At 49.7% G+C, this 21475-nt stretch overlaps 1 protein-coding gene across 3 annotated transcripts in view; it reads right to left on the bottom strand.

The window, feature by feature from the left end:
* Positions 1–5925: 5925 nt before the first annotated feature.
* LOC140430308 (Fanconi anemia core complex-associated protein 24-like) overlaps positions 5926–21475 on the bottom strand; it is a 400826-nt gene continuing 385276 nt past the window's right edge. For all 3 annotated transcript variants that reach the window (XM_072517750.1, XM_072517748.1, XM_072517749.1), the window contains 3 exons: positions 19490–19629; positions 10235–10387; positions 5926–7126 (listed from right to left, as the gene is read on the bottom strand). In XM_072517750.1, the coding sequence (XP_072373851.1) occupies positions 6887–7126; positions 10235–10387; positions 19490–19629 (533 nt within the window). In that variant the 3' untranslated portion in view covers positions 5926–6886. The remainder of the gene's footprint in view (positions 7127–10234; positions 10388–19489; positions 19630–21475) is intronic.

Below are 21475 nucleotides of genomic sequence, written 5' to 3'. Positions count from 1 at the left end.
TTTTACAATCCTTCCCTGGCAGCTGCTGTTAACCCTTTGTGGGATCTTTCCCTGTATCCTCTCATGTTTCTCTCGGACCAGATATTGCCAGACTTCCATGTTTCAAATGACACATCTTTCCATATTTTCAATAACAGGTGGTAGAGGTTTGGAATTCTCTCCCACAAACAGCAGTTGGAGCTAGAACGGTTAATTTTAAATCGGAGATAGATAGATTTTTGTTAAGCAAAAATCTTCAGGGTATGGGCCAAAGGCAGGTATATGGAGTTAGGCCGCAGATCAGCCATGATCTCATTGAATGGCGGGGCTGAATGACCCACTCCTGTTCCTGTGTTCTGAGAGACAGGTTATGTGAAGGGGCAAAAATACAGGAGATGAAATATGTCGGAAAATGTGAAGTTTTGCACTTTGGTAGGAAGAATAAACATAGATTAACATAGAATTTACAGTGCAGAAGGAGGCCATTCGGCCCATCGAGACTGCACCGGCTCTTGAAAAGAGCACCCTACCCAAGGTCAACACCTCCACCCGATCCCCATAACCCAGTAACCCCCCCAACACCCAGTAACCCCACCCAACACTAAGGGTAATTTTGGTCACTAAGAGCAACTTATCATGGGCAATCCACCTAACCCGCACATCTTTGGACTGTGGGAGGAAACTGGAGCACCCGGAGGAAACCCACGCAGACACGGGGAGGATGTGCAGACTCCGCACAGACAATGACCCAAGCTGGAATCGAACCTGGGACCCTGGAGCTGTGAAGCAATTGTGTTATCCACAATGCTACCGTGCTGAATCAGCTAAAGCAGCTGAATATCATTTAAATGGAGAAAGATTGAAGAAAGCTGCAGCTCGGAGGGATTTGGGGGTCCTCGTGAATAAATCACAAAAAGCTAGCATGCAAGTTCAGCAGGTAATAGGAAAGGCAAATGGAACATTGGCCTTTATTTCGAAGGAGTATAAAAATAGGGAAGTCTTGCTGAAACTATACAAGGCATTGGTTAGACCCGGCTTTTTCAAAGTGGGGGTCACGGGCAGGTGTAAAAAGGGTCGTGGTGCATCCTGAAACTAATATAAATATCCCAACTACCGGGAAGGATCAGCAGGATAGTGAATCGAATGATGGCTGTAATGGGAGATAGGAGAGAACACATGGCCCCGGAGCGAGAAGCGAGTGGATTGGTGACCTGACAGACATCCCAACAGTGAGCTGGATGGTTATCTGTCATTTGGAACCATCACACCAAGAACAAAACAGCACAGGAACAGGCCCTTCGGCCCTCCAATTCTGCGCCGATCACGTGTCCTATCCAGACCAACGGCCTGTGTCCTTCTATACCCAGTCTGTTCATGTGCCTGTCCAGATAAGTCTTAAAGGTCGCTAATGTAGCTGCCCCAACCACCTCACTGGGCCGAGCATTCCAGGCCACCACCAGCCTCTGTGTAAAAAACTTCCCCCGCACATCTCCACTGAACCTTTCCCCTCCTCAACTTGAACATGTTCCCACTTGGAATTGTCATTTCCGCCCTGAGAAACAGCCTCCAACTGTTCACCCTATTTATACCCCTCAGAATTTTATAAACTTCTATCAGGTCGCCCCCTCAGCCTCCGTCTCTCTAGGGAGAAAAATTCCAGTTTGTTTCATCTCTCCTCTTAGCTAAAAGACTGAAACCGAGTAAAAGGACATCTGATCGTCACCAATCAATTTGGTTCTTAACTGAAGTCTTTGAATCAACTAACCTTAAATTGGGAATCGAGCAGCTTTGCAGCATCACCCAGCAAGCGACTCGGTCCCCATTTCTGTCGAGAAGCTCGCTCAGACCCCACCCTGCCAGCCCTCCACTCATACACACACTCTCTCTCGATGGAAGGAGATTTGGGGAAGACAAACACCAGGTTGGAGAGTTTACTCACCATTGCCGTGGGACAAGAGAGTTTGGAGAGAACCATCGTCTTTCTTTCTGTCCGGGTGTCGTTCCTCACCCACAGCAAAATCTCTGCATTTACCAAATTAAAGCTGGCACAGAACAATCACACTCGGACTCATTCACAACAGCTAATGAAGGAAAATCCTCAACCTTTACAGAAACTCACTGCCTTCGTCTGTCTGCCCCCCACCCCAAAAAATCTTACACTGTTAAATTCTTGAAATCAGTACTAAAAGCAGCCTTCTCAAGTTTAAACCTGTACCTCTCTGTCCTACTCTCACGGTTTGATTTATAGAAATGTTCTGGATTCATCTTTCCCAACCCTGTATATGTATTATGATTCATCTTCCCCTGCAAGATTGTCTTTAAGATTAGAAGCCTGTACTTCTCTTGGCTTTCCTCCGTGTTAGCGGGGGCTCAGTGGGTGGTGCTCTTGTCTCTACATTGGACGGTTGTGGATGAGCTTCACATCTCGGCTACCAGCCCAGTGCCGTGCTGCAGGGGTGCTGCCCTGTTGGAAATGCGGTTTTCCAGATACCATGTTAAATGGAGCCTCTGCCTCTTATGTGGATGTAAAAGATTCCTGGGACGACATTGAATAGGAGCAGGGAGCCATCCCTGATACCCTAACTGGCATTTATCCCTCAATCGACATCACACAAAGAAACAGGTTATCTCGTCTTTATCACATTGCTGTTTGTGGGAGCTTGCTGTGCATAAATTGGCATTCCTGCAGCGGTTGCACTTCATTGGCTGCAAACTACTTTGTGCTCGTAGTTGGGAAGGTGCTAGCAAAATGCAAATCGTATTTTTTCCCATAATTCAAACATTGACATCAACCTCCTGGTTCTCCTTTGCACTTTAGATATCTCTCCACGCTGATAGTCACAGAGTTTCCCAGCTCAGAGGGGCTCTCAGCACCGCCTCTGAGCGGGCCACAAAGTGGCCCTGAAGGTCGGCCATTCGGCAAAAGTGGGTCTCGGGCAAAAAAGTTTGAAAAACACAGAGTTAAACACCCTGGAATACTGTGAACAGTTTTGGTCCCTTATCTAATGAAAGATATACTGCAATTGGAGGCAGTCCAGAGAAGGTTCACTAGGTTGATCCCAGGTAGGGAGGTACTTTTTTACGTGGAGAGGGTGAGTAGATTGGGTCAGTACTCATTGGAGTTTAGAAGAATGAGAGGCGAACTTATTGAGACTTAGAGGATTCTCAAGGGGTTTGACAGAGTCGATGCTGAGAGGTTGTTTCCCCTTGTGGGAGAGTCTAGGACCAGAGGGCAGAATCTCATAGTCAGGAGTCGCCCATTCAAAAGAGGTGAGGAGGAATTTCTTCTCTCAGAGGGGAGTGAATCTGTGGAATTCTTTACCGCAGAGAGCTGTAGAGGCCGGATCGTTAAGTATGTTCAAGGCTGAGACAGACAGGTTTTTAATCAGTAAGGGAATCAAGGTGTAGCCATCTAAGATGGCCACCTGCAAAGGACCATGGGAATTATGGCCAACCCAGGACTCAGACAGATACACAGCCTATGTGTATCTAAAACACAGGTAACCAGACCTGAACGAAACCCCCGCTCGTTTGCATTTTAATGGCCCATTTTCCCAGGACAATAGAGCAACTGGGACAGCCCCAGACTGATCGGCGCCACTCCCCTTACTCAGAAAGCACAACTGCCAAGGTCAATGACCACTAAGGACCCGCCCAGCCACCAAGGCACCCACCCCTTTATTGGCCGAAATCGAAGAGAGTGATCAGAGCCCTGTCGAACTATTGGGTCCAAGGTTAAGGACTGCCCCAAAGAGCGCGAAATCCCAGAGGGATAAAAGAGAGCACAGCCATCTGTTCTGTCTCTTTTGGATCCGGCCTGTGCCAAACCAATTGTAGCAGGAACAGCCAGCCAAGTTCCAAGACCAACGATCGCTACCTGACGGATGAGTCCAGCAGAGACCAAGTCACTTTCTTTGAACCAGCCAAGTGAAATCCAGATAAAGGCCTTTATCCATTTGCACAGTGCCGGTCGCCCTGAAGTTAAGTATAGGTTATTGTAGCTGATAGGTGTAGTTTAACTCGTAGTAAATATTGTGTTTGCATGTCGAGATAACTCTTGGGTATGTAAATAAACCATCTTTTGAACTAACTAACTGGTTGTGTGGTCATTTGATCGATATAAGGGAAGGATTGTGGTTCACTAAGATAAGTAGAAATACCCACAGTATTGGGGACGCTGTTGGGACCGAAACAGAGCAACAGAGGGTTATGGGGACAAGGCGGGAAAGTGGAGTTGAGAATTATCACATCAGTCAGGACATGGTGGAGCAGGCTCGATGGGCTGAATGGCCTACTCTGCTCCTACCTTACGGCCCTATTTCCTTCCCAGGTGAACCAGATGGGTTGTTACAACAATCCGTGACTAGCTTTTAATTCTAGGTGTTTTTTATTGATTGAATTTAAATTCCACCAAGTGCCATGGTGAGATTGAAATCCATAGAATCTCAGAATTGTTACAGTGCAGGAGGCCATACGGCCCATCGTGTGTGTACTGGCCCTCCAATCGGGCAACTCCCCTGGTTCCATTCCCCCGCCTTCTCCTCCTAACCCTGCACATTCTTCCTTTTCAGACAACAATCTCATTCCCTTTTGAATGCTTCAATTGAAGCTGCCTCCACCACAGTCTCAGACGGAGCACTGCAGACCATAACCACTCGCTGTGTGAAGAAGATTTCTCTCGTATCACTTTTACGGATTCAATCTGTGAATGTCCCTCGAGCTTTACCCTGGGCTTAGATTAGGAGTCCAGGAATATTATCACGACTTCACTGTCTCTCCATAACCAGGAGCTGGATTCTCCGCAGCCTCGTGCCGAAATCGCGTTTGGCGCGGGGGCGGAGGATCCATTTTTACGTGGGGATGGTGGCCGGCGCCACTCCCACGATTCTTTGCCATTGACTGGGGCCAATGGTGGGGAGCGGGGGGCTTCGAGCACCGGGGGAGGCTTCAAGGGCGGTGATCAAGTGCTTGGTAACCGCGTACTCTCGCCATCTTGGGGGGGGCCTCCTTCTTAGAGGTCGCTCCGGAGTCCGAGTCTGCCATGTTGCACGAGGCGGCCGCTGCAGGCTGCTGCGGCGCATGCGCAGACGCCCAACCGGACGTGCGGGGGCCGTTTCTGGAGCCAGAGCTGAGGCCCTGCTAGACCCCTGCAGGTGGGAGAATCACTCTTGACCTTTTCGAGGCAAGTCTGGTGTGAAACGGCAGCGTTTTTACGCCGGCCATGCGGACATAGCCCCATTTCTGCAGAATCCAGCCCCAGATGTTTAACTGCTGCAACTTTTAGTTTTTTTCCAATTAAAGGCAATTTAGCGTGGCCAATCCACCTACCCTGCACATCTTTGGGTTGTGGGGGTGAAACCCACGCAGACACGGGGAGAATGTGCAAACTCCGCACGGTCAGTGACCCAGAGCCGGGATCGAACCCGGGTCATCAGTGCCATGAGACAGCAGTGCTAACCACTGCACCACCGTGCTGCCCTACAGATACTTTGTTAAGCAAAGTGGAGCCTTGCAGTTTTGAGACCGAGATCATATCCGTGCAAGGTTACGAAGAGTTCTCTCACAGAATCAAACTGTTGTGCACAACAATTCTGTCTGCGTCAGACCCTCAGTGATCCTGCTCGAAACAGCAGTAAATTGAAGGGGCTATAGGTTAGGTTGATCTTAGATTAGGATAAATGGTCGGCGCAACATTGTGGGCCGAAGGGCCTGTACTGTTCTATGTTCTAAACTAGAAGAAAGGTTCCCAAAAGAGAGGTACAGGTCCTGTGTGGTAATTATTTGCTGGATTTGACTCATAGTGTTAAAACTAATGGGATGTTGTTTTGGTTAAGACATATTCTCAAAGTTTAGGAAAGTAGATAGATTTGGATTGGGGGTATTTGAAAGTATACTGTCCAGGTAACCATTATTGTATCGAATTGTAAACATTGTTCTTTGCCTTCCTTGTTACGTTTAAAGTTTAATAAACATTTTGTTATTAGCATAATTTACAACAAGACAGAAAGAACCCTTTCTTCACCGAGTTTCATCTCTTTTCTCACATTTCTTTCCAAGTCGCAAAAATAAACTGTCAAGAAGCAGCACTCCAAGTTTCCCCTTATGAGATTTGGGATACCTTTGCATTGAACTCAGCGGGTTCAGAACACTACAAGAATATACCACAGCCCTGATGAGTCTTGAAGCAATGCAGGGATCGAGAGAAAAACTTTGCAAACTCAAATCTCACCCACCTAATTCCATCCCAGCTGAGCACGGGTCTGAGAGAGTACAGGGAGAGACATTTTATTGAGACTCTTTGTACAAATCCATTTCCCAGTCAGCTGTGTCCAACCTCACCCCCACTATACTGCCCCTTCCTTTGTCAACAGCCTGCTCTCTGAGGCAGACGGTACAGAGACAGATCTGCGTGACTACTTGCACATTATTCATGGAGCGCCCATTTCTGCATAGGATCCCTACAGTGCAGAAGGAGGCCATCGAGCCCATCAAGTCTACACTGACCATTTGAAAGACCACCCTACACAGACCCAATCCACACCCTATCCCCGTAACTCCATCTAACCTCTGGACACTTGGGGACAATTTATCATGGCCAATCCACCTAAACCTGCACATCTTTGGACATTCTCTGACCCAAATGATTATTCACACCTGTTGTGAGATCATCTCCTGCACACTTGGCTACTTGTCAATGAATCACAGAAGATACCTGTGCCCCCTACACTCGTTCCCTCCCCCCACCCATCTGCTCTCTCACCCCACAACAATATTTTACACAAGGCACCCAGGCAGACGGACCAGGAGCTAGAGTGAGTTGGTTCTCATCCAGCAGTTACGCCCCTCACGCGGTGGCACTGACACTAACGTCCAGAATGCACCTGGTTTAGGCTGAGTGTCATTTTGTTCATGAGAAGAAGTGAGTGATTTGCTGAGCAAGTGCCTGCCCCGTTACTGCTTCCAGCTCCTGTGGACTGGCTGTACTGAGCTGCTGAATACTGGGGAAATGCTTCAGGAGACTCATGGCCTTGACTTTCCCAACTCCAGGGATTTGCTGCACTGTGGCCAGGACTCTCGCATCCGACAAACCGGAGGGTGTCCTGTGCTGGAAAGGATTGCGACCCTGCTCCCGACTCTCCTCGCGAACCTGTTCAAATCACAATGACGGTTAGCTTACACTCGAGTGACAGCCCACAATTTTAATAGGGTGGGTCAGAGAGAAACAATTGCATTTCTATCACATCTTTCGTAACCTCGGAACCTACAGCACAAAAACAGGCCCAAACACTGTTATTTACCCGTCCTCATCTACTTCAATCAGGATAACACGGTTTGTTTTTAGTTTTCCCTTAAATATTTCTATATTATTAAATACTGTCAAGATTGTTGTTTTAGTCATAGTCATCCACCCAAACAACTCAAAGACCAGGGAAGACCTTCATGTCCAGTTCTGAAGCCACCCATCACCCAGAGCAAAATACCTTAGCCTCAGTCTCGGCCGCACGGAAACACCTCCAGAAACCAGAGCCAAGGTCAAGATGAGAGTGCATCTCAGACAGAAACTTGTGGATAACACGTAGGGCAGCAGAGCCAGCACACTACACATCGCTTCACTCACCTGAGTCTACCCAATGACAGAGTACTGCAGTTAAACAAGCTGCAGGAGCCACCACACAAACATGGCAAACGTCTACCTTGGGAAGTCAGGAGAATCCTTTCTGGAATATTGGGACCAAGCAGAAAAGTATCTGCGAGAGGTCTCAACATCCAGCACAGAGAGCAACGTCTCCACACAAACAGGAGCAACATCCATCTCTGGTCCCCCAGGATGTCGTCCAGCTGGAAGGGGTGGGGTCCCATGTCTAGACAGAGGCCAGACAAAGGGGTCAGCACTGTCCTGCTGGCTTTGAAATGGGTGGAAGCCTGTAAGGGGCGGCACGATAGCACAGTGGTTAGCACTGCTGCTTCACAGTGCCAGGGACCCGGGTTCGATTCCCGGCTTGGGTCACTGTCTGTGCGGAGTCTGCACGTTCTCCCCGTGTCTGCGTGGGTTTCCTCCGGGTGCTGCGGTTTCCTCCCACAAGTCCCGGAAGACGTGCTGTTAGGTAATTTGGACATTCTGAATTCTCCCTCTGTGTACCCGACCAGGTGCCGGAATGTGGCGACTAGGGGATTTTCACAGTAACTTCATTGCAGTGTTAATGTAAGCCTACTTGTGACATTAATAAAGGTTATTATCATTAAAGGACATGTTCACTGAATATATCACTTTGTTCACAGATACACTGAGATGTTGATGAGCATTGACCGACAATGGTGGTGCTCTTAGCTAGAGATGAGCAAGAAGCAATGCCAGTGGCGCCCTCGTGTATCCAGGGATGTAGTTACTTACACCGGTCAGCTTCTCCAGCACAATTGGCGACGGATTCTGGAGGAGGAATGTAGAGGACCTGGCTGTCATCGGGAGAATGTCCGCCCGAGGGCCATTTAAAATAGGACCACGTCAATGGCGGGCAGGCACCTCCTCCCCAACCACCATGACAGTCACTCAGCGCCTCGCCAATAAAGCAGGGGGTTGTGTCTGTTCACCTGCCCAGCGAGAATCACGCCAACTTTCCCACCCCCTTTCAGAGCAGAAACATCCGGCCAGTGTCTTTGTTTAACTTCTGGGATGAGGGATGAAGTGAGACAAGAGGTAAGAGAAAATGTCGAGGAGCAAAAGATAGTTCGACAAAATTTGTATCTGGCAACAACATTCCCAGAATGATTGGCCGGTTTTGCGGAAGGTGCTTATGAGCTGAAATTATTTCCCTTCTGCTTTTTACACCATCGTCCCTCTTAGCTTCAATCTCTCAGCTCTTCCGCCCAATCACAGATCTGCCTTTATTAGACCATAAGACATAGGAGCAGAATTAGGCCACTCGGCCCATCGAGTCTGCTCCGCCAATCATGGCTGATATTTTCTCATCCCCATTCTCCTGCCTTCTCCCCATGACCCCTGATCCCCTTATTAATCAGGAACCTATCTATCTCTGTCTTAAACACACTCAGTGATTTGGCCTCCACAGCCTTCTGTGGCAAAGAGTTCCACAGATTCACCACCCACTGGCTGAAGAAATTCCTCCTCATCTCTGTTTTAAAGGGTCGTCCCTTTAGTCTGAGATGGTGTCCTCTGGTTCTGGATTCTCCTACAAGTGGAAACATCCTCGCTAATATCCTCGTATGGGCAGCACGGTAGCACTGTGGATAGCACAATTGCTTCACAGCTCCAGGGTCCCAGGTTCGATTCCGGCTTGGGTCACTGTCTGTGCGGAGTCTGCACATCCTCCCAGTGTCTGCGTGGGTTTCCTCCGGGTGCTCCGGTTTCCTCCCACAGTCCAAAGATGTGCAGGTTAGGTGGATTGGCCATGCTAAATTGCCCTTAGTGTCCAAAATTGCCCTTAGTGTTGGGTGGGGTTACTAGGTTATGGGGATAGGGTGTAGGTGTTGACCTTGGGTAGGGTGCTCTTTCCAAGAGCCGGTGCAGACTTGATGGGCCGAATGGCCTCCTTCTGCACTGTAAATTCTATGATAATCTATGATAATCCTCTCCACGTCCACTCTATCCAGGCCTCGCAGTATCATCTAAGTTTCAGTAAGATCCCCCCTCATCCTTCTGAACTCCAACGAGTACAGACCCAGAGTCCTCAACCGTTCCGCATACGACAAGTTCTTCATTCCAGGGATCATTCTTGTGAACCTCCTCTGGACCCTTTCCAAGGCCAGCACATTCTTCCTTAGATACCAGGCCTAAAACTGTTCACAATACTCCAAATGGCGTCTGACCAGAGCTTTGTACAGCCTCAGAAGTACCTCCATATTATTCTCTCCTTCCTTCTCCCTGTACTTGCTGGAAAACTTCAGGTTCTAACAGAGGGCAACTAGGACGGATAATAAATACCGGCCTTGCCACAATTCCCACATCTTGTGAAGGAATATCAAAGAAAACTTTAATTTTCGCTCTCTCCACAGACCCAGAGTATTTCTACCATTTCCTAGTTTCAAAGAAATATTAAGGCCAGGTGGTCAAAAGCAGTTTTGAGGAATTTCTTTAAAAAGTGGAAAGAGGGAGAGTGAGATGGGTTTAGGGAGGAAAGCCAGCTTGGTGCTAGACAGCGAAGGACATAGCTTCCCATGGGGAGAGTGAACAAAATCAAATTGTGTTTGAGACCAGAATTGCAGGAATGCATCAAAGTCAGGAGACAACCGCCCTTACCAACTGGGTGATGAGATGTGAGGCCTCAGTCTGACTGGCTACAGGCAGCAACGTCATTCCTAGTTCCAATACCACGAACTTCTGAACCCCAGGGAAATACTGTTCACTCAACTGGGTCTTTTCCAACACGATTATTCCATTTAAAGTGCTCGCCTGGATCCAATGTGGGGAGAAGAAACTGGTGAAAATGTTGCTAAAGTGAACATATAATTTATGTTAGGATATGGCACTGTCACCATCTACAATGTTTGTAACCAGGTAGAGGGCCCATTGGTGTCAAGTTTCACATATTCTCATGTGTCCAGTTGTAATAAATGAACAACAATGAGCTTACACAATCTCTTATCAACGATTGTGCCTTCATATTATTATTAAAAACACAAATGGTGTTAGTGGTGATCACACAGCCTGGAAACAAAGTTAAACACAGATATGAAAAGTGTGAGGTGTTACTTTGGAAGGAGTAATGTGACAATGAAATATTCAATCAATGGCCTGACACTGGGAAGTTCCGAAGAACAAAGGGACCTTGGCGTGTTTTGTAAATAGATCTCTGAAGGCAGAAGGGCAGGTTAACAGGGTGGTGAAAAAGGCACATGGAACACTCACTTTTATCAATCGAGGCATTCATTACATAAGCAAGGAAGTCATGTTGGAGTTGTACAGAACTTTGGTGAGGCCACAGCTGGAGTACTGTGTGCAGTTCTGGTCGCCACATGAAAGGAAGGATGTGACTGCACTGGAGGGGGTGCAGAGGAGATTCACCAGGATGGTGCCTGGGATGGAACATTTAAGTTATGAAGAGAGGTTGGATAGGCTTGGGTTGTTTTTGCTGGAACAGAGAAGACTGAGGGGCGACCTGATCGAGGTGGACAAGATTATGAGGGGCATGGACAGGGTGGATAGGGAACAGCTGTTCCCCATGTTGAAGGGTCGGTTACGAGGGGGACACAAGTTCAAGGTGAGGTTCAGGGGGGATTTGAGGATATACATTTTTACCCAGAGGGTGGTGAGGGTCTGGAACGCACTGCCTGGGAGGGTGGCAGACGCAGGTTGCCTCACATCCTTTAAAAAGTACCCAGATGAGCACTTGGCACTTCTTAACATTCGAGGCTCTGGGTTCTGGCCAATGGGATTAGGATTGGCATCTCAGGGCCTTTGTGCGGCGGTGCAGATTCGATGGGCCGAAGGGCCTCTTCTGCACTGTAATATTCTGTGATTCTATGATATGACATGGTGAATAGACGCAGATCGCGCAATGTGACAAGAGACTACCCTCGACAATCTGGTCAGACCACAAAACGTCGCAGAGGTTGAATTGGAAGGAGGAATTTAGGCAGAGACTATTTTCTAAATGGGGAAATGCTTCGGAAAGCAGAAGCACAAAGGGACTTGGGAGTCCTTGTTCACTATTCTCTTAAGCTTAATGTGCAGGTTCAGTCGGCAGTTAAGAAGGCAAATGCAATGTTAGCATTCATGTCAAGAGGGCTGGAATACAAGACCAGGGATGTACTTCTGAGGCTGTATAAGGCACTGGTCAGATCCCATTTGGAGTATTGTGTGCAGTTTTGGGCCCCGTATCTAAGGAAGGATGTGCTGGCCTTGGAAAGGGTCCAGAGGAGGTTCACAAGAATGATCCCTGGAATGACGAGCTTGTCGTATGAGGAACAGTTGAGGACTCTGGGTCTGTACTCGTTGGGGTTTAGAAGGATGAGGGGGGATCTTATTGAAACTTACAGGATACTGCGAGGCCTGGATAGGGAGGACGTGGAGAGGATGTTTCCACTTGTAGAAAAAACTAGAAGCAGAGGACACAATCTCAGACTAAAGGGACGATCCTTTAAAACAGAGATGAGAAGGAATTTCTTCAGCCAGAGGGTGGGGAATCTATGGAACTCTTTGCCGCAGAAGGCTGTGGAGGCCAAATTACTGAGTGTCTTTAAGACAGAGATAGATAGGTTCTTGATTAATAAGGGGATCAGGGGTTATGGGGAGAAGGCAGGAGAATGGGGATGAGAAAATATCAGCCATGATTGAATGGCGGAGCAGACTCGATGGGCCGAGTGGCCGAATTCTGCTCCTATGTCTTATGCACTGGCTGAGGCTGTATAAGGCTCTGGTCAGACCCCATTTGGGGTATTGTGAGCAGTTTTGGGCCCCGTATCTAAGGAAGGATGTGCTGGCCTTGGTAAGGGTCCAGAGGAGGTTCACAAGAATGATCCCTGGAATGAAGGGCTTGTCATATCAGGAGCAGTTGAGGACTCTGGGTCTGTACTCGTTGGAGTTTAGAAGGATGAGGGGGGATCTTATTGAAACTTACAGGATACTGCGAGGCCTGGATAGAGGGGGGTGTTGCCTTTAAGGGAAAGCAGCATGACATCAGTAGAAGGGAAGTGTGTCATGCAATCCAGTATCAGTTACATTTGCCCTATGAGTAAAACACAGCACACAGGACTTCTGGTTGCAGCTATGCGGAACTAAGTTGCACATTCGGCAGCTCCCGCTAAAAACGAAGGCGGTGCTGCACAGAAAGGGGGTGAAGTTTGGCATGTTGCAGCCGGCGCGACTGTGGGTCACCTACAAGGACCGGCATCATTACTCGTCTCCGGAGGAGGCGTGGGCCTTTGTTCAGGCCGAGAAACTGGACACAAATTGAGGGTCAGGATGGGTGGTCAGGGATTGTTGTTGGGGTGTTATACTTTGAGGGGGGGGTTCTTTGCTCTTATTTCTGATTGGTTCGGTGAGGGTGGTTAGGGTGGGTTGGGCACTGTTTTGGTTGGGTCTGTCGGGTGGGCTCTTGGAGGGGGATAAGTAAACGGAGTAGGGGGTGGATGGCCGGTAAAGAGGGTGAGGCCCGAGTCAGGGTTAAGGGAACTGGGCTTGTAAAAGGAACGGTGACAGGGGTGGTGGGGCCGGGCAGGTGGAAAGCGCGGGCCCTTTCCCGCACTGAAGGCTGGAAGGGGCGGGGAAGCGAGGGTTGTTTCCCGTGCTTGGGATGGAAGGGGGAGGCGGAGAGCCTGTGGATGGGTAATGGAGGAGGAGGCTATGTCCCACAATGGGAGGAGTCGAAGGAGAGGCGGGAGCAGCCGGGGTCAGCTGACTTGCGCGAGTGCAATGGGGGGAGTAAGGCAGCTAGGAGGGGTCCTAGCAGGGGGGCCTGGGGGGTGGGGGGGAAACCGGGTTGCTGCTGCTATGGTCAAGGGGGAGCTGGAGCGAGTAGAGGGGGTTGGGACGGGGGTCTGCCGCCGTGGGAAACGGGCCGGGTGTGGGGTTCGGGCGCGTGGCTGGCCGAGGAGGGGTTATGGCTAGTTGGTGGGGGAGGGGGTGGGTGGCCCCCCCCCGATCCGGCTGATAACCTGGAATGTAAGGGGACTGAACGGGCCGATCAAGCGGGCCCGGGCGTTCGCACACCTGAAGGGGCGGAAGGTGGATGTGGTCATGCTCCAGGAGACACACCTGAAGATGGCAGACCAGGTAAGATTGAGGAAGGGGTGGGTAGGTCAGGTGTTTCACTCAGGGTTGGATGCCAAAAATCGGGGGGGGGGGGGGGGGGGGGGCGATCTTGGTGGGAAAGAGGGTGTCGTTCGAGGCGTCGAGCATTGTGACAGACAATGGCGGCAGGTACGTAATGGTAAGTGGTAAGCTGCAAGGGGAGAGGGTGGTGCTGGTCAACGTGTACGCCCCAAACTGGGACGATGCGGGTTTTATGCGGCGCATGTTGGGTTGGGGCGGGGACTTTAACACGGTGTTGGATCCGGCACTGGATCGCTCCAGGTCTAGGACGGGTAGGAGGCCGACGGCGGCTAAGGTGCTGAGGGGGTTTATGGACCAGATGGGAGGGGTGGACCCTTGGAGATTTGCAAGGCCGGGGCTAGGGAATTTTCATTCTTCTCGCATGTCCAAAAGGCTTACTCTCGGATCGACTTCTTTATTATGAGTAGGGCGTTGATAGCGAGAGTAGAGGATACCGAGTACTCGGCGATAGCCATTTCGGATCATGCCCCGCATTGGGTAGACCTAGAGTTGGGGGAGGAGAGGGACCAGCGCCCGTTGTGGCGCTTGGAGGTGGGGTTGTTGGCGGACGAGGAGGTGAGTGAGCGGGTCCGAGGAAGCATAGAGAGATACCTGGAGGCCAATGATAATGGGGAGGTCCGAGTGGGGATGTATGGGAGGCGCTGAAGGCAGTGGTTAGGGGAGAGCTGATCTCCATTTGGGCCCACAAGGAGAGGAGGGAGCAGAGGGAGAGGGAGAGGCTGGTGGGGGAGATGGTGAGGGAAGACAGGAGGTATGCGGAGGTGCCGGAGGAGGGACTGCTGAGGAAGAGGAGTAGCCTCCAGGCCGAATTCGACTTGTTGACCACCAGGAAGGCGGAGGTGCAGTGGAGGAAGGCCCGGGGGGCGATTTAGGAGTATGGGGAAAAGGCAAGTCGGATGCTGGCGCATCAGCTTCGGAAGCGGGACGCAGCTAGGGAGATCGGGGGAGTTAAGGATAGGGGGGTGGGGAAGAGTGTGGTGCGGAGTGGGGTTGGCATCAATGGGGTCTTCAGGGACTTAAATGAGGAATTGTATCGGTCCGAGCCCCCACGGGAGGAGGGAGGGATGGGCCGCTTTCTGGACCAAGTGAGGTTTCCGAAGGTGGAGGAGGGACTGGTAGCGGGATTGGGGCCCCCGATTGGGCTGGAGGAGCTGGCCAAAGGGATAGGGAGCATGCAGGCGGGGCAGGCACCGGGGCCGGACGGTTTCCCGGTCCAATTCTACAAGAAATATGTGGACCTGTTGGGCCCGTTGCTGGTTAGGACCTTCAATGAGGCAAGGGAGGGGGGGCTTCGCCCCCGACGATGTCCCGGGCACTGATCTCCTAGATCCTGAAGCGGGACAAGGATCCCCTGCAGTGTGGGTCTTACAGGCCAATTTCGCAGTTAAATGTAGATGCCAAGGTGCTGGCGAAGGTCTTAGCCACGAGAATTGAGGATTGTGTGCTGCAGATGATCCACGAAGACCAGACGGGGTTCGTGAAGGGGAGGCAGTTGAACGCGAATGTGCGGAGGCTCCTGAACGTGATTATGATGCCGGCGAGGGAGGGGGAGGTGGAGATAGTGGTGGCGATGGACGCTGAGACGGCCTTCGATAGGGTAGAGTGGGGGTACTTGTGGGAGGTGCTGAAGAGGTTCGGGTTTGGGGAGGGGTTCGTCAGGTGGGTTAGGCTGTTGTACGAGGTCCCAATGGAGAGTGTGGCCACGAACAAGAGGAGGTCTGAGTACTTTTGGTTGCATCGAGGGATGAGGCAGGGGTGTCTCCTGTCCCCCCTGCTCTTCGCACTGGCGATTGAACCCCTGGCTATGGCACTGAGGGAGTCGAGGAACTGGAGGGGGTTGATGCGGGGCGAGGAGGAGCATAGGGTGTCGCTCTATGCGGACGACTTGCTGCTATATGTGGCGGACCCAGTGGGGGGGAATGCCGGAGGTAATGAGGATCCTCAGGGAGTTCGGGGATTTCTCAGGGTACAAGCTCAACATGGGGAAGAGCGAGTTGTTCGTGGTTCACCCAGGGGACCAGGAGAGGGGGATTGGCGAGCTCCCACTAAAAAGGGCGCCCAGCAAACCACACCCATATGTTCTGGGCATGCCCAGCGCTGGAGGAATTTTGGAAGGGTGTAGCGAGGACGGTGTCGAGGGGGCTGCATGGAAGAGGCTGGAGACGGCGTCTTGTGAGGGTACGTGTCTGGAGGCGCTGGCAACGGCGCCATTGCCGTTCCCTCCAATGAGGTATACCACGAGCCCGGCGGCTACCCTCAAAATTTGGGGGCAGTGGAGGTGGCACAGGGGGAGGTTGGGGCCTTGGTGTGGACCCCAATATGGGGGAACCACCGGTTTGTCCCAGGGAAAATAGATGGAGGGTTTTCGGGGTGGCACAGTGCAGGGATACGAAGGTTGGGGGACCCGTTTGTGGACGGGACGTTCGCGAGCCTGGGTGAGCTGGAGAAGTACGGGCTCCCCCCGGGGGACGCCTTCAGATATTTACAGGTAAGGGCGTTTGCCAGGCAACAAGTGGTGGAATTCCCGCAGCTGCTACCACGCACAGTACAGGATAGGGTGCTCTCAGGGGGTGGGTGGGTTGGAGTGGGGAAGATCTTGGAAACTTACCAGGTGATGCAGGAGGAGGAGGAGGCCTCGGTGGTGGAGTTGAAAGGTAAGTGGGAGGAGGAATTGGGAGAGGAGATCGAAGAGGGGACGTGGGCAGATGCCCTAGGGAGGGTGAACTCTTCCTCTTCGTGTGCGAGGCTCAGCCTCATACAGTTTAAGGTGCTGCACAGGGCACACATGACCGGGAAAAGGATGAGCCGGTTCTTTGGGGGAAGAGGACAGGTGTGTTAGGTGCTCAGGGAGCCCAGCAAACCACACCCATATGTTCTGGGCATGCCCAGCGCTGGAGGAATTTTGGAAGGGTGTAGCGAGGACGGTGTCGAGGGTGGTAGGATCCACGGTCAAACCGGGCTGGGGGCTCGCAATATTTGGGGTTGCAGGGGAGCCGTGAGTGCAGGAAGCGAAAGAGGCCGGTATTCTGGCCTTTGCGTCCCTGGTAGCCCGGCGAAGGATTCTGCTTCAGTGGGAAGATGCGAGGCCCCCAAGCATGGAATCCTGGATCAGCGATATGCCGGGGTTTATTAAATTGGAGAAGGTGAAATTCGCCTTAAGGGGATCGGTACAAGGATTCTTTAGGCGGTGGCAACCGTTCTTGGACTTCTTGGCAGAACGATAGACAATGGTCAGCAGCAGCAGCAACCCGGGGGGGTGGGTTCAACTTTATTTTTGTTTATTTGCCCTGGGGGATCTCAGGAGGTGTATATATTTGCTATGTTTGCTTTGTGTTAAATTCGGGGTGTTAATTTATTATTTATGTATAGGGGGGAGGGGGGCACGGGGGTTGTTTTAATTTGTTCTGTATTTAATTTTATTGGGTTTCTTTTCCATTCTGTTGTTGATATTTTGAGAAAACCCCAATAAAAATTATTTTTTTTAAAAACACAGACCACACACAGTTCTGCTGCTGAGATCTTCAAGCTTTGTCCCCAGGTATAGCTGTTCCCAGTGTGCCTAATCTAAATAAATAAACCCTCAACCTGTTTACATAATTCCCGATGAGTGATTGGTAACTTTACATTGTCATAAAAACACAGCAAGGTGCTGTCTCAGAACTGTTCGCTGATAGCCTCATGCGGTGGGTGAACCGGGAATCGAGGTATGGTCAACCTCGGATATTCATCCGATTGAACTGACAAGTAGAAGAATGATGATAATCTTACACAGAGACCATGTTCCGCATTGATAATGAGGTTCATGCAATGAATGGAGTTCTGAATGCACAAGACCACAGCCAGCACAAAGATAAATGTTTATATTTGGTAATGTTAATCGAGTGAGGAATGTTGACCAGGATATAGGGAGAACGCTCTGGTTGTCAAAAGATCTGTTGTGGGTTCTTACCTGCCCAGTGACGCACCTCAGTCTCAATTTAACTTTTCTTCCAAATTTCCCTAATGTGGTACATTCTAAAATTATTTAAAACAGTATTGCCAAACCAAACATCGATCAGTGGAAAAATTCCAGCTGTACCTTCTCTGCTGGTCACCCCCAAGATGTCACATTTTGACCAGTAGATGGTCAAGTCGCAGTCGGCCCACTGCCAACACAGTTCTGCGTAGCACAAGTGGTTAGCACTGTGGCTTCACAGCGCTAGGGTCCTAGGTTCAATTCCCCGCTGGGTCACTGTCTGTGCGGAGTCTGCACGTCCTCCCAGTGTGTGCATGGGTTTCCTCCGGGTGCTCCGGTTTCCTCCCACAGTCCAAAGACGTGCAGCTTAGGTGGATTGGCCATGGTAAATTGCCCTTAGTGTCCAAAAAGGTTAGGAGGGGTTATTGGGTTACAGGGATAGGGTGGAAGTGAGGGTTTAAGTGGGTAACGGTGCAGACTCAATGGGCCAATTGGCCTCCTTCTGCACTGTATGTTCTATGTACTATATATATATATATATATATAATATAGATATATATGTGTTCTATAACAGGAACTCTCTCCACGACAAGGAGCCGGTAAAACCCGATGTGGAACTTTACACCAATCGACACTCTGTCCCTCCCATCAAAACTACACAAGGAAACAGTGACCGCACCGTAGAGGCCTCGCCTGGGCGGGTGACACATTGCAGAATCCCAGTTTCTGATACAAGTACAATGTGACATCCACTAACCGAGCAGCCGTCTCCCAAAGCTCAGCGGGACCCTCAGGGTTGAGCTGGGTCACCTCAGGTCACTTTGGGTTGCAGTCAAAGACTAGAAATTGACCACAGCAACCCAGCACTCAGAAGAGGGAATAATTCTTCGGAACTCAGTCCAGGGATTGTTGCTGCTACAAAAGAACAGGGAGGCCATTCAGCCCCTCAACAGTTTCATCATTCAATCCAACCACAGCAGAACTGAGCCTCAAGCCTATTTTCCCACCTCTATTCCCTTTCCCGAGATCCTCTTACATATTAAGAATGTATTAATTTCTTATTTTTAAATAAATTTAGAGTACCCAATTATTTTTTTTTCCAATTAAGGGGCAATTTAGCGTGGCCAATCCACTTACATTGCACATCTTAGGGTTGTGGGGGTGAGACCCACGCGGACACGGGGAGAATGTGCAAACTGCACACGGACAGTGACCAGAATGTATTCATTTCATCTGACACCCACCCTCTCCCCTGCCACATGCAAAATAGAGGGGGATGGGTGGGGAAACCTTTTTACATATTGAGACCTGGAACTCACTGCCTCAGAGGCTGGTGGAAGCAGAGATTTCAATCGGAAACGGAATGTTAAACGAGAGGGAAATGGCTTGCAGAGCTATCGGGACCGAGCCGGGTCAGCACTGACTGGATTCTCGTGTAGAGAGCCAGAATGGATTCATTCATAGCATCGCAGAGCACATACAACACAACACCAGCCATTCAGCCCACCTCCACTCCAACTTCCGCCCACAGTCTCTCTTCCAAACCCGCACTGATGGGGTCAATGCGTTGATTGGCTGCTTTCATGTCATTCTGACTCTCTGGGATGAATTTTCCAGCTTTCCCGGCGGGAGCGGAATGGCGAGTTGACTCTGCTGCCGGAAAATCCCGCCCTAATGTGTAACTTTACGCAGACGGGGAGCATCGTAGCAGCAGAGATATTTACAGTCATTATTTTTTAAGTGAAGTGAAATGACCGGATACTTACATTCCGAAATTGGACAAGTTTTCTTTTGTACGAGTTTCCAACCACGAGATCGGCCTCAGAAATGTACAAGACACACAGGCGTTTGGAGATATGGAAATCTACCAGACCCAAACCATCTTCAAATATAACTGTGATCCGACCTGGAAAAACAGGCATATCCCGAAGGGGATTATCCAAAGTTAATCAGTCATTTGTTTTTGTGTTGGATGGATGCAGCAGGGGTCAGGTTGTGAGTTGGTAACAGCTTCAAACTAGCGACCCACAGGTTGCAAGTCCAAATTCCGCCATCTCAAACTAAATGTCATAAAGCTCGTTAGCGTGGTGTGACCCCAGCAGCTGAAATGTACAAGTGATGTTGAAATGGACAAAGCTGTTATTCTACTTGTTCTGGTCTGTATGTGAACAGGGTGCTGTGTTATTGCGTTCACATTAGCATCAAGACAATAAACACAGCACAGCCTGAAAGCTGCTTGTCCTGATTAACGAATCCGATCGAAAGTCCAGCGCCTTCCCCAAACGGAGAAAGTGAAAAGGTGTAGGAAGGAGCCCGGGTCTTTGTTACAGGCTTGAAGGAGCTTGGGAATGGTGTGTAACACCGAGAGCTCACATAACCTCTAAATATCTCTCAATCTTCAGGAACAACTGCTGCAGTTTGTGAACCTGCCACTTAGCAACGCACTGAAAGGACCTCAGTAACGTGGGAAACTGCACCACCATGAGGCTGCAATCAGTACAGAACTGAGCCACCAGCCAGCCACATCTGCCCTGTAACGCACCTCCAGGGTGCCTGATCCATCCTCTCGAGGAACGAGGCAAAGGTGGCAGAGTGACATATTTCCAGGTGTGCACAAAGACGAGGGAGGAGGGAAAAAGAGAGAAGGTAATACAAACACGGTAAAAACAACAATGCTCTATAATTAGCAAGATCACGTAAATAAACAGTTAAAAAACGGCATGTGGGGAGGTAAAAACTGGGGAAGTGTACATATATCGAGGTACTGGAGAGACAATTATATTATACCTGAATACATGTGTTATGGGGCAGGGTTTAGAGAACCCCAAAGTGTATCATGGAGTTCACCTGACCCACAACTTTTACTAGATTGTGGTGTGGGGAGCACACGGCCCACTCTACAGGTGTGGTACAGCAGAAATGGAAAAGTATTTTTTAAAGCAAAACAATGTTTATTCTATGAACTCAATTTAACCTTTTTAAAACATAGTGAACATCTTAGCAACCATCAATTCAAATACAACCCCCAAAGAATACAACACTAAGTAATGCTTAAGCTATCCTTTAAACATCCATAAGATTTTTAAAAAACCTTTAAAACAGAAGCACATCAGGTTAAAGTCACTACTGAGAGCAGTTATTAGGTTTACATCACCAAAGGATTGATTTACAGTCTTTAGATTACAGAGTGAGAGACTAATACCCCTTCTGGCTGTGACTGCAGCTATCCAGCTCTGAAAACAAAACTAAAACACACCCTGCAGTAAACAGCCTAAAACAAAAATAAAAAGCTGACAGACAGCCCAGCTCCACCCACTCTCTGACATCAGCGATAAACACCCATTTCCTAAACGTACATTTTTAAAACACCCATTTCTTAAAGGTACTCTCACATGACTTGCGGGGGGGGGGGGGGGGCTTTCTTTTCACATTCTACATCTTTTAGAGGAAAATGGATATACAAAATACAGATATAGGAATAAATCAACATCCTGCAAGTTATCAGATGAGAGTTAGGAGTGAGTGACTGCTGGTCAAGATGGGTTTATTAGGGTGCAGAGGTTAGAGAGGGAGTTGCAGTGACGGTCACCCAGCTGGAGGCAGGTCACAGCTGAAACACTGAGGCAAACACGCATGGTGGAGATTTGAGGTTGAGGCGGATAAAACCAATGGGTGTGGAGGTGAAGATGTGAATGTGCGGAGAGGCTGAGAGCAGGTCAATTAGACGGCGATGATGAGCAAGTGTGGGGACA

This window comes from Scyliorhinus torazame, chromosome 10, assembly GCF_047496885.1.
Source record: "Scyliorhinus torazame isolate Kashiwa2021f chromosome 10, sScyTor2.1, whole genome shotgun sequence".
Taxonomy (NCBI): domain Eukaryota; kingdom Metazoa; phylum Chordata; class Chondrichthyes; order Carcharhiniformes; family Scyliorhinidae; genus Scyliorhinus; species Scyliorhinus torazame.
Note: the sequence above shows the minus strand (reverse complement) of the source record. Positions and strands in the feature narration are given on the sequence as shown.